Raw genomic sequence first — 13,358 nt, 5'->3', positions numbered from 1 at the left:
GCACGTATATGTATACGGCTACGTTTGTGTGTGTAAACTCTATTCTCTACATTTCCTCATGACCAGCATGGTTACAGGAAACCATGTTCATTTCCAGCCCACCGCTGTTTGCACAGGTCAGAGGTCACATCTGTCACATCTATTTGCACATTAAATGTCTATGCTGTGACCTTGGAGCTGCTTACACTTGACAATTTTTTATATTTTAGTAACACACAGCATGCATTACTGTAATGATTTAGGTCAACATAGACTGTCTGATATCTGCAAAAATGGTTACACTTAACTTCAGTCATTGCAGACCCATTAAAAACAGAAACTTTAAGTAAATATTTGCCAGTGTTTCCAGCATTTTGACCAGCAGTTTGCACAAACCCACTGCTCTTGAAACTTACTGTTATTTTTTTTTTGCAGCCACACATTTATTTTTTAGGAAAACTGGGGTCAGTCAGGTGGTCTCCAATATTTTCCAGGCGCCGACAGCATCAGAAAGAAAAGGAAACTAGTGAAAGTCATTGTGTATACGGTGACTTACAGACCTAGTCATTGTGCCTGTGCTCCAACACGAAAGATCCTCTCATGGGACTCTGTCAGTGATTTATAAACAGAAAGCTTGGTTGTGACATCTGAAAAATGCATACAAGGAGACAAGGAACTAGACGAACTGATAACTCTTAAACAAATATAAGTAATTTAAGACTAATGTTGCTATTCCAAAGCTTAAAAATAAGCTTGGGTGCCTTTTGTTACATATACGGTTATGGTCAAAAGCAGATCTACAGAGACTGAGGCGTTATTATCGACTAGCACAGCTTTACATTATTCACAGTCCTAAATCATTTATCTTGTCATCTTTAGCTCCTCCCTCTTTATACCAGCTTTCCTCTGATTAGCTGCCCCTCAAAAACAGAAGAGCTGAACAGCAGTTGACCATGTTAGGGTTGTCTGCTCTTCCTCTCATTATTCAGACCTAAGGGAAAACTGTCTGGAACAGAGGGTTTAGAGCTGTCTGAAGCCTAAGCTTTTGGCTCACAGGGATTATTTTGGACAACTAAACCCTGGTGTTTAATAAAAGGTATAAAAGAGTTGGTAAATGCACTTTTATTACATTCCACATGTGCTGGTTGCTCCAAATGGAAAGTATAAGGGGAAAAACAGGGGACAGTAATACAGTGATACTTCCAGAATGAATCACAGTACAAAAAGGGCATCAATATGTACAATATTATTTATGTACAAAAACAACCATATTACACACAAGTATGATAAAAACCATACATCTCGGGCAAACTGCAGTATTACATGACAAAATAGGCATCAGTGTATAGTTTTTAAAATGTTCTCAGGAGGCTTGCAAGCCTTTGGTTCAGGAGGATGCACTTTCACTCTAAGCAGAGTGAAATGTTTCCCCTCTCACAAAAACTAACTATATCCAGTCTTTTGTTCACTCTCACACACACTTACACACAGCCACACACACAAAAAAAATGTTAAATAGGCATCTGTTCACTGATCCTTTCTGTCAGTGGAGGTTTGGACAACAGTCAGATGGCAACACCGAACAGGAAATGTATCAGGACTCAAATGGAGGAAGATCCTCTGTTTACTCTTGACAGTTTCACAGGCACTCAAAGGCAAGTCTGTAAGTCTTTAAGTTTTCAGTTTACTGTTGAGTCTTTCAGCTCAACTTTATGCCTGTGCTGCTTTTTCATGGCCGTTAAGAAGGTCCAAAGACGATGGCGACGACGCTCTTTCGACCCCTCCGCTTAGCAGCCTTTGTTCCTCTGGTGTCTGAGCACAGCCATCTGTGTTTATAAAGGTCAGAGGGTCACCTTTAATTTTTATATCTGCAACATCGACACAGTGCAAGTAACTGGAGAAGGGGTCCTGTGAGCAAAAGAGTGCTAAGGACGCAAAGTAAATTTAAAAAACAGCTCCTCAGGGCTTTAAAAGGTCAGCATGGGGTCAGACCTCCAGCTCTTGGTTATCTGCATAGTGGAGGCGGTTCAACTTCTCCCTCTCCTGGTTTGAAATGTCCAGTTTGGCAGCATGTGCTGGCTTTAGTGCTGGGGAAGGGTGTGAAGGGGCCGGGGAGGGTGGTAGGGTCAGTTCAATCTCCTCGTAGCAACGTGAGACGGGGGCAGGGGCTGGAGGGTTTGTGAGAGGGGCGGCAGCGGGCAGCTGGGGCACCGGACGGTCCACGTTTCTGATGAGGTTGACAAACTCCCTCTGGTTGTTGATGCCTTCTTCCTGCGGGACAGCCTGCTGCTTTTTCCGCTTCCGATGGAGGTGGGACAGGATGAAGGCACAGGAGGCACAGCCACAGACCGTCAGCAGAGCTAAGACTCCCACCAGGATCATGTAGAAGCTCAGGCCCCCGTGTGCTGAGTCAGACATGGCGCCTTCAGGTGTGGAGACGTCAAAGATCAGACCAGAGTTCATCAAGATTTTATACATTTAAAGATGCACAAGTATTTGTCTCACCTTGACAGTGGTGACCAATGCAGGGATTTTTGAGGCTCATGCACTCGTCACCATAGTTACCGTCAGGACAGATGCATGTGTTCCTGCCATCTATTATGTGACACTGCAGGCCTTGTTGACAGGGGTTGGGATTGCACAAGTCCAACACGACCTGAAATATTGGAAAAACAAAACAATAAGACAGTTAAGAGATATATCCACTTCTCTCTAACCTCCAGTGAAGTTTCTGATTGGATCTTTAAAAGATCTCTTCTTACTTCACTTTCAATGCTAAAACTCAAATGTTCATTTATAACCAATTATTTTTTTTAAAGTTTTAGCATTTTTAAACTTTTTGGTGTAAAATTTCCTCCTAATAGTGTGACTTCTCCTGTAGCTCAGCAGGGATTGTTAAACAAAAATAAATAAACAAACAAAAATGAACTTGAAAGTTGAAAGACTAAAGACACTGGATATATAAACCTGAATATTTTAGATTTGTTATTTTACGTAATTACTTGAGATTTTCAACTAATCACTTTACAGTTAACAAATTTCGGCATTAAACTTGGAGCTAGGAGGGCTCTATAATATTATAAAAACGTTTATTTACTGTTTGGCTTTTGTTAAAAAGTTTTACTTCTGTGGACTCTTTAATGTACTTCTGATAGGGCTATACATGCTCGAATCATGTTTATTCTTGGTATAAATAATAACATCTGATGTGCTGTCTATAGTTTTCAATCCATTTTTATTCTGTATTTTATTTTTAATTATAAGCTTGTTCTACATTTGTTCATGATATCATCGCCTGTTTTATTTATACTCAGGTCCATGTCCATGTATTACTTTTTTTTAAAAGTGATTTTCTGCTTTTGTTTTGTAAAATATCTCCATCCACATGAAAAAGAAAAAGGCACAACATTAGGTTCTATGCAACATAAATGTTGGCCAATCAGAAGGCTGCAGACAATAAAACCGCACAGTCTGATGTCAAAACAGAGATAAAAGTAGATAACGTTCTAAATCTAAATCTTCATTTCAGTTGTTGTATGTGTGGACATAAGGCTGAAATCCATAGACTAAAGCTATGTTTACCAAATACCAGTGTATATGTGGACAGCGCGTCGCCCCAACCAATTGAACTTGAGATTAGCTGCATAATGCGTTTGTTACTGTGCTTTTCATTTACCTTTGCAGTACATTCAGCACTGTAAATATTCAAGTTTGTCTTTCTGGAACAGGTTTAAATACATATTTTACCATTGTGTAACATGAACTTCTGATAAAGACTAAATTTTAAAAATCCCAATTTTTCTAAATCCATCATATCAATTTTTGGATTACTCTTTTGAAATATTCTCTAATGTCATGCACGCTCTCTGTGCACCCACACATCTATTATCTTCCTCTGATCTTTCTGTCATCCTCATTAACTTGCTTTCACCTCTGATACATTTCTCACTCTGATTGGCTGCAGAAGGGTCACTGGCATGCATATACAGCTAGAAAAGGTGGAGCACGGAGCTTGCTGGTTGGCATCTCAGTACCTCGTCTCCTGATCGTTGTCAGCACTGGTGATGTCGTTCTGCTGCTTTTGTTTATGGGTTGAGTCATGTTTTCGATTTTGGTTCTGTTATTTTAGGTTATTAATATTAGTTTAGGGGAAAATGGAATCTGATGGCTCTTTGTATGGTTGTTTCATGATCTTCTTCCTCTTTTGTTTATTTTTGCCAAGTTTTCCATTTTCCTCATTCATGTTTATTCTTTGTAAGTAATCATATTTACATTATTAAAAGTATATTGAATATGAGCAGCTTTCTAGGCTAGATTATGTTAGGTTCCCTTGAGTCTTTGATTTAGAGACTGTAACATCTAATATTACCTTGTATGCCTGTTTCATCTTTTTTACTAGAAATTATCTTCACACATTAGTTCAACTAAAAAAAACCCCATTTAGTTTTAATTATTTAAAAAATGATTAAATTGGGTTCTCCAACCTCACAGAAGTTTCCAGAATATCCAGTGGGGCAGTTGCAGGTGACTGTTCTTTCATCCTTCTCCACACACTGCCCTCCGTGCAGACAGGGGGCGCTATCACACAGACGTTGGCGATTTTGGCAGTGTTTTCCAGAGAATCCAGGTGGACACACACATCTGGACCCTGACACCTGGTCCTGTATGGGTCAGAATATACAGTTGTGGTCAGATGTTCACAGCCACTCATTACTGGCATGACTGTCATGGTAAATTTGTGCTTTTAATGACTTCCTTGAACTGTTCTTTTTCCAGGCTGATGATTGTACAGCATCTATCTTTAATGACTTTAAAAACAGGAATTGGGTTTGACTTTAATTCTGGGTTTTCTCTGATACACTCATGCTCAACTATATGCACACAGCCCCATTAATATTTTGGTTAATTTCACTTAGCAAGTTGTACCTCAACCAAATACTTTCGTTAATCATCAACAGTTTGACCACTCTTCTTGGCAGATTTTATAGAGTTCATTTAAACTGGTTGGTCTCCTGGCACAGACCTGGCTTTTAGGAATGGGGACTCCATTCCAGGAGCTTAATGTCAGCCTGCTTTATCCAGTCCAAAACCAATTTTGATGTGTGCTTAGGATAATTGTCCTGTTGGAAGACCCAACTGTGTCCAACTTTCAACCATCTAGCTATTGATCTGAGGCAAAGTTAAAGAATTCACAGGTCGTTCTTCCTCTTCATTATTCCATCGACTTTGTCCAATATACCATTACCACTTGTGGCAGAAGAGCCCCAAAGCATGATGCTACCACCTCCATTCTTCACAGCTGGTACGGTGTTCTTAGATTTAAAAGCCTTCACACCTGAAGAACATATCTCCTGGGATTGTGGTTCAACCTTTATCTGACCATACAACTTTTTAAAAGAAAGCATTTGATTTGTGTTGATTTTGGAGCAGGGGCTTATTTCTTGGTTGGCACCCTCTTAATCCATGGTAATGTAAAACTCACTTCACTGTGGACTCCTTAGAGCTTCACTAACTCCCGTGGACATTCCCATTGTCGTGAGTATTCATCAGTCCAGTGAGTGCTTTTTCTTTTTATGTTGGCTAGTTGTAGTCAATCATGATCAGTAACAAGAAGTTAACAGGCCTCTGTCTTATCAAATTAATTTTCAGTACCACTTATTAAAATATTTAATTAAGTATACATCTTAGCTCTTGTGGATGAGAGAAAGTAGAAAATAAATTCAAACAGTTGCACAATGATTGAACCCAGGAAAAGAACAGTTCAAAAAACCTTAAAAGCCCCAAATTTCCATGACAGTCATGCCCATGATGAGTGTATCTAATCGTCTGACCACAACTGTGTGTAATTTATATGTGTGACATGAAGAAAAGAGCACTGGGGAGGGTTACAGAGGATCTGCGACAGGCAGAATAATATTTAAGAGAACATTTAAGTTAACCTAAAGCACAGCAGCTTCAAAACTTTGTACTGAATAATGTCTGACATACAGGGACACCTCCAGACTTTTTTCAGTGGGGTGGCCATATGGGGGCCACTTAAAATATTGGAGTGGCACATGGTGTGGTGGGGTGGTCCCCCTCTCCCCTTTGTGGCGCCCCTGCTGACATGCCTAAAAGCTCATATTGAATATTATATTATATATCAATATTTTGCTTGAAATACTGAAAAATGATCAAGATAATGTGAATGCTGAGTAGTGAAAAACTTAAGACGAGAACAACGAAGCAGGTGCAGAGACTGTAGGCAAATTAGACAGAGATTGGCAGGCAGGAGTCTTACCTCACAACGTCCACCATTCAAACACAAACCCTGACAGCTGCTGTTCCCTGCAGGGAAACGAGGAATGCCACATTAATTTCTCCCACAAACACAGAATATCTATGATATCTATGAACTTTGTAATCAAACATGTTCAAAGTGAAGGCAGAAGAGACTAAAGTTAGCACAAAGCAACAGGAGAGAACAGCCAAAAGAGACCTTTACATAGTGTTTGTTGCATTTTCAGTGCACTGCAGTGATACGCTGTGAAGGATGATTGATGAAACTGGAGCTGGAGTAAAATGATTTCCAGCCCACAGGGAGTCAGACCTGCTGTTTAACGGCTCTTCATGGTTTACTATCTGTCGCAGGATTGTCTCTTCTCTCTTTACTTATAAAATGATTTTCCTTCTTCTCGTTACTTTTTTTCATCCTTGTGCACTTACTGATGTCACAGTTAGGCCCCGTCCATCCAGGAAGGCAGTCACACAGGTAACTTCCGATCAGGTTGCGACAAGAGCGGGCGTGGATGCAGATACTTGACTCACATTCATTGTTGTCTGAAAAAAAAAAAACAAAGAACATTTTATAAATTTACATTTTGATAAAATACCTCCTTAAAAGTACCCCACACAGTTTACAGCTTTCAGTGCCTTCTATTGAATTACTAATCAAAAAGTTATTAAAATTATTAACTTTGATAATATAAAAACATATCTGGGCATATATTATCACTTTTACACAATGGAAGCACAGGCAACATGAGGGGATCAAAAACGGAGCCACTTAAGGCTGATTCCAGATATATAAACATATGTTTTTGTCTATCAGAAACACAAAACACACTAAGACAGTTGATTGGATAAAGGTTAACACAACATTTAAGTAATAAGAAATTAAACATTTGAAGCCTGTTAAGATAAAATCTCATTAAGGTGATGAGATGAGAAACATTTAAAGCCCAGATTAGTTTTATTGATCCTTTTGGGGAAACATGTCTTTTTTTTTATGTCAGAGGACATGTCTGTGTTTTTTATTCATTTGTATCAATGACTGTAATTCAGTTTGACAATCAGTTTCCAACACAAATCATTTTGGGGATTACGCAGAGAGCTGTCTCAGGTGGCCCTGGTTTGTGCCAGTACTTTTCCCTCAGAACAGAAGACCAATATTAATAAAAACAAAATTTGAGCGTAACCTTGTTGGAGAACATACAAACAGCACCGCACTAATTCAGTGAGATAAAACATCACCTAAATCCCTCCATCTAAGCGTCGCACAGCCCACAAAACCCATCAAATCAAATCCTGCATGTCTCCCACTGAGTTCAAATGATCTTTACCCACCATTTAAACAGTTCAGTTTTGCACTGGGTGCTTGAACCTGGAAGTGGAGAGTTGCTGGGCAGATGCATGTCAGCAAAAACCTCGCAGCATCTTATTTGTTTATGCACAGAACCCCCTGCTTCTTTAAGTTTATCAGTGCCTATTCCCACCCTCTGTTGTTCTGGGAGTGTTGAAGCCAGGAGCCCTCGAGCGCTTGGCTCCAAAAAGATAGAAGGAGGATTAGAAAGAAATGCTCAATGAATAAAGAGGAAGTAGTGAGTCAGTTATAGGTAATCTAAACCATTTACCGTCAGCCAGAAGCCTATTAGGATTTAGGTGGGGGTGTGTGTGTGAATATGGAAAGGCTATCAATGGTAAGAGCCTGAGGATCCATCCTGCTGTGGGAGAAAATGGGGGTGCAGAAATCAGCTATAAGCGAGTGAAACTGATCAGCAAGTGTAATTGACTTTTACTGTTTCAGGTGCTGCTGATGCTCTGCTCATAGGCTCAGGCTATAAAGAGTTTTATAACATGTGTCCAAACACTGTGTGTGTGTGTGTGTGCGCGCACGTGTGTGTGTTGTACTGTGAGCCATTGGCCCGTGATGTGGAACTATGGAGGATCATCAAGTGTCAGAGTGACATATCGCTGTAACACCGAGGAGTAGGAGAGGCTGTCATCCTGAAATATGTCTCAGTTTTTACTTCATCACCCCAAAGCCCAGCATGTGTATATATACTGTGTGTGTGTGTGTGTGTGTGTGTGTGTGTGTGTGTGTGTGTGTGTGTGTGTGTGTGTGTGTGTGTGTGTGTGTGTGTGTGTGTGTGTGTTTGACCTGAGCCCATACAATACTCCCTCTGCTGTAGTATCTAACACAACAACCCTCTGGGTGCAGGCTTGTCAATATGAGCAAATGCAGCTCAAAGAGACGTGACGGTGCATTAAGAGACTACTGATTCTCAGGCAGCATGGGTTGATGGGAAAATTAACATGCTGCTGGCTTTTCTGCCTCTTTAATTTGCGCTTTAAATTCATATTTAGCTTCAAGTGGAACACAAGCGTTCCCAGCTTTTTAAAACAAGCTCAGATTGAATTTGTTCTCAGAGGATTTTTGTTTAAACTCCTATGAATAGTTTCCTTTGAAAATAAGGATCTCTGATCAGTTGTCTTGTTAGTGACACTTTTCCCAAATAGCTTGTAGATCCTGATCCCAAACGAAACATATCCGTGCAGGTTAATTCCCAGTGATGGCAGCTTGTCTGGAGAAGTACAGATTTAGCATTAGCAGACATAATCTCTGCACCCTAAAGTATAAAAATACACTTTTACACTTGCATTGCAGTCCTGAACCTTTTAAAATATTAGATTTTAATGTTTTTTAAGACAACGATGTCAAGATGTCAAATGCACATACAGTACTGTGCAGAAGTCTCAATCCACCCCTCATTTCTTTATATTTTTTGAGCCAAGGTGCCAGACCAATAGTTCTTAAAGATCTTCCAACTATTTTCAACACTTTTTTCACTTGTACTTGAAAAAACAGGGACAAAAGGCTGAGGTATGCCAAATTACCCAAGAAATGGACGGAAAAATCAGTTAGTATCAGTTAGCATGTACGGAGGAGGTCAGGATAGAGGCACAACAGTGAGTGTCTTCAGCCATCCCATAGTTTGGGACTGCATTTCAGCCAGTAGTGTTGGCAATCTTGTCAGATTTTGATCCACCATGGTATACCATCCGAAAAGCATCTGATTGGCAGGAGCTTCATTTTTCGGCATGACAATGATCCCAAACACACTGCACATGCAGTAAAAGATTGAAAAAACACAGTCGTACACTATCAGTCCCCTGAGCCCAGACCTTCAACAGTACTTGAGCAGTTTGGGATCATCTTGACAGGAAACAGAACAAAAGGCAGCCAACATCCAAAGAAGAGCTTTGTCCTTCAAGAAGCCTGGAAAACTAGTCCTGAAGACTATTCAAAGAAATGACAAGAAAGCTTGGCTAAAGCATAGATTATATTCTACTGAGAACTGACGGCCGAGTAGTCATTCCTGTTACCCTTCTTTTGTGTAGTTGGTGCATTATAATATAAATTGTTGTGGACAAGTCGGAGGTTTCAAAACAAATATGCAGCCATGTGGATGTTCACATCTACATGTGGATGTTAGTCCATCATTTTGCTCAGATGATCCCAAAAAATAACCAGCTGAAAGCTCCAGAACAGTCAAGACTATTTTCTCTTTTGTGAAGTCAACAACACTTCAGTTCACAGACTAAAAACACTTAAAGTACTCAAGAAAATGGAAACCTGAGTCTCCGCATATATGAAACAACAGAGCAGGTGCCCATGAGCAGATACTAACTGGACCTTGTACCATTAACCTGGTCATTATTTTCATGAACTGTGATCAGTTTGAGTAAAAGAAATTCAACAAAAATGTGATATAATCCAACTAAAGTCAATAAACACTAACATGATTTACTATTTGTTCTATTACTCTTTTATTTATCCACTACTACTGGCCCTGTGCTGAAAGTGACTATATTTATGCAAACTTTACAACACTAGTACATACCAACCAGGAGGTTGCTAGGCAACATGATGGAGTCATAATATATCATAATATTCAAGTTTTATAAATAGAAATTAGACATTATTATGAAACGAAATTGGTACAGTGGCTTTTTTTAAGGTGTTGTAGGTGCAGAGATGCTGTGGTGTTGCGGTCAACACATTCACCTTACATGCAAAGTGGGCCCGGATAAACAGGGAGGGTTCTGCCATGAATAAAATCTTTGTCAAATCAAAGAAGCAGATCAATCTGCTCTGAGGACTCCTTGGCAGATAAGGCAGCAGCTAAAAACACATAGAGGTGCATAAATGCTAAAGAAAAGGGAATTTTAGCCCATTGGTATGTGGTTTCTAGGCAACATGTAGGCGGGATAGATAAGAACCTTCAAGGGCCTAAGATATACCTGTGTGCCAAGTTTGATTGCTTAGCTCCTGATTGTGTGGGAGGAGTTTGCAGACAGAGAGTAATTTGTTGTATTATAGTAAGATAAAGAAGAGCAGGCATACGATGACCCACTGACCCAGCTGGCACGTCCTGCCGGTCCATCCAGGTGGACAGAGGCAGCGATAACCTCCAGGAGCTTCTTCACACGTTGCTCCATGGCCACAGGGGCTGCGATCACACTGCTTCACCGCTGAGAAGACAAACAGAGAATAATATATATGAACTTACTGGCCTGTGTGACAGGAGCGTGAGTGAGAACATTAAGGAGGCAGCTTGTGCATGTGTGATCTGAAGGGTAGTATTGGTGTGAGGAAGCTTGGATGCTTTCGTGTTTTTGTTCTTTCTGCTGCTCTGGTTTCTGTGCAAACAGTGATGAATACAATCATCTCAAATCTTTCCCAAAGAGGAGGAAGGAAGGAGTGCATTTGAATAAGGGAAAGGATGGCAAAGCCGGGGGTTGGACAGAAATAAAAATGAGGCTGCCATGTGTGGTTCTACCCATCTGACAAGGAATTTAAAACAGGAAAAACATCACATTCAAACAAAGAGAAGCTCCCCACTTAGGGGTTAACCATGCATAACTTAAAGAGGGCATCATAACTTTTCCCATGCATATCTCTGTGGTGTACATCTCTGTCTCTCTCATAACCTTTTTTCATTTACCTAACCCTACAGAAGAACCATTTTCCATTTTCCTGACCCCGAACAACAATAATCCTGCCAAGTTAGCGGCACATCTCCAAAAATGAGACGGAGAATTCATAACAAACAAAGAAGCCTTTAATTAATATTGGTTATATATATAAATCTAGTCTGAAAACAAAGCTATGTTGTGGTTTTGGTTGTCATTCCTTGCAAGCCTAACAATCTTCTTGCTGTATATTCCCTGGAGAGTCCCCCCCCGCACAACACATAGCCTGCAGAGATAGGCCGCCTCTCTGACTGTTAATCAAGCGAGCAACAAACAACAAGAGCAAAAATAAACGAAACTTTTATTCCCCCGTTCATCCCTCTGCTCTCACTCTTTGATAAAAATGCTTTCTGCTGAATTGTTTACATGCCACAGCGCTGTTTATCCTGCACGAGGTGAAAGCTGAGGATGTGGAACTGTTCTTGTTTACAGACAGCTCTGAAAGACCATAACCCGTGTGATCCAATCTCACCTGCCGTCACGCACACCCACCCACCCACCCACACACACACACACACACACACTGCAGACCACACGACCAAGAAACCCAGACTGTTCTGACAGCTCTGCTCAGCTTGACCTTTAGCCGCGTGCAGATCAAAAAATGTATGCGGCTGAGTGAGCGGGAACTAACGCAGTCTTTAAAACATTTAACCTACAAACAGACATATATTTAAGTGTGGTTTACTTGTATTACACCAAACCATGATGTTAAGCAATTCAAAGAGGCATCAGGTCCTCTGTGCCTGTGAAGGAACTTTCTATAATGAGTGAAAAAATAAACCCAAAAAAAATAACCCCAAAACCCCCCCCCCCAAAAAATAAAAAAATCCCCTGATAACATCAGAGAAAGCCCAGATTACAGGATTGGGATCATGGGAACTATACAATCCAGCATTTCTGAGCTTGATGCATACTTGTGATTGTTAGTGGAGATATCTCCGCCTGTCTTTCTTTTAAGGGGGACAGTGTCTGAATATAAGGATGAACCGCTACGTTTAATGATTTGACATCTTTCATACTCACAAAAAGAAAAAGAAAAACTGTGTTTATGGGAGATCAGAGGGGGGGGGGCACCTCTATTTTCACCATGGTAACTTGCGCTAACCACACAACCGGAGACCAGAGTTTGGGTTTTCACTGGGCTAATTATTTTCCAGACAACATGCTGTAAGCACGAAATAGATAACAGGCACCCTCCTGAGATGTATCCTACTAGCCTCACTGAAAGGAGCCCTGCAGTGAAGTTATGTGCATTCGGTTGATGCAGAACATGAATATCTTTTTTTATATTCTTACTCCTTTTTTGCTGCCAAGTCCATTTCACACCGCTGTAATTATAGCTAACAGAGCACAGATTTGAAAATGGATTTGTCTTTTGTCATTTATGTCAGAATGGCTTTTGCTCTCATATTTTTGTGCTTTTTAGCCTTTGTATGGAGTTAATAAAATAGTGGCGAGATAACGGGAAAGCTGGGAATGAGACCAGCTGCAAACCTGAGCCTCTGTGTTAGCTTTACAACATATGGGTAAGCTGAGTGACCTAAACCAGCACCCCTATTGCAGAATTACATCTTGTCCTGATTTGCATGTCACAATGATTACGTTTAAATGAAACTGAGCTCTAACACACAGCTGTAACAAGCCACAGACAGGTAAAATCAAAATATTTAAAAAAAAAAAAAAATTTTAAATTAAGTATTTGTAATTGTTTAATTAACAACTATTCTACACAGTGTATGTTTTGTATATCTTTCATAGGATTTTGGCCACCTGTGGTTGTTTAAAATGTGCTACTGTGCTAATTTTGAGTTGAATTGACTATATCCTTCATATTTCTCCAAACCTGTGCCTCTAAACTCAAGGTTGTCAAACTCATTTTACATTGTGAGGCCACTTTGATCTGAAATGGGCTGGACTAGTAAAAGTCCCCTTTCTCTCACTGTAAAGGTGTTTAACTTAACATTTCATTTCTGTCCCATCTTGATAAAAGGAAAAGAGGTGCAATTCACCGATAGAAAAAAGCTGTAAAACATCTAAAAATACATTACAAAATTCAGAATTTATGCCATTCGTTATATTTT

At 40.1% G+C, this 13,358-nt stretch overlaps 1 protein-coding gene across 2 annotated transcripts in view; it reads right to left on the bottom strand.

Annotated features, from left to right (window-relative positions):
• Positions 1-1,965: 1,965 nt before the first annotated feature.
• The window catches only part of LOC146618924 (uncharacterized), a 56,851-nt gene continuing 45,458 nt past the window's right edge, over positions 1,966-13,358 (bottom strand). Inside the window, exons 9-14 of one of the 2 annotated variants that reach the window (XM_085371692.1) lie at positions 10,660-10,773; positions 6,685-6,798; positions 6,260-6,306; positions 4,464-4,640; positions 2,485-2,635; positions 1,966-2,408 (exon numbers count right to left, since the gene is read on the bottom strand). In XM_085371692.1, the coding sequence (XP_085227818.1) occupies positions 1,966-2,408; positions 2,485-2,635; positions 4,464-4,640; positions 6,260-6,306; positions 6,685-6,798; positions 10,660-10,773 (1,046 nt within the window). The remainder of the gene's footprint in view (positions 2,409-2,484; positions 2,636-4,463; positions 4,641-6,259; positions 6,307-6,684; positions 6,799-10,659; positions 10,774-13,358) is intronic. The other variant, XM_085371691.1, reaches the window with a different exon arrangement.

The sequence above is a fragment of the Diplotaxodon limnothrissa genome, linkage group LG14 (assembly GCF_057381915.1).
Source record: "Diplotaxodon limnothrissa isolate DT_005_m linkage group LG14, D_limnothrissa_male_GT1.1, whole genome shotgun sequence".
Taxonomy (NCBI): domain Eukaryota; kingdom Metazoa; phylum Chordata; class Actinopteri; order Cichliformes; family Cichlidae; genus Diplotaxodon; species Diplotaxodon limnothrissa.
Note: the sequence above shows the minus strand (reverse complement) of the source record. Positions and strands in the feature narration are given on the sequence as shown.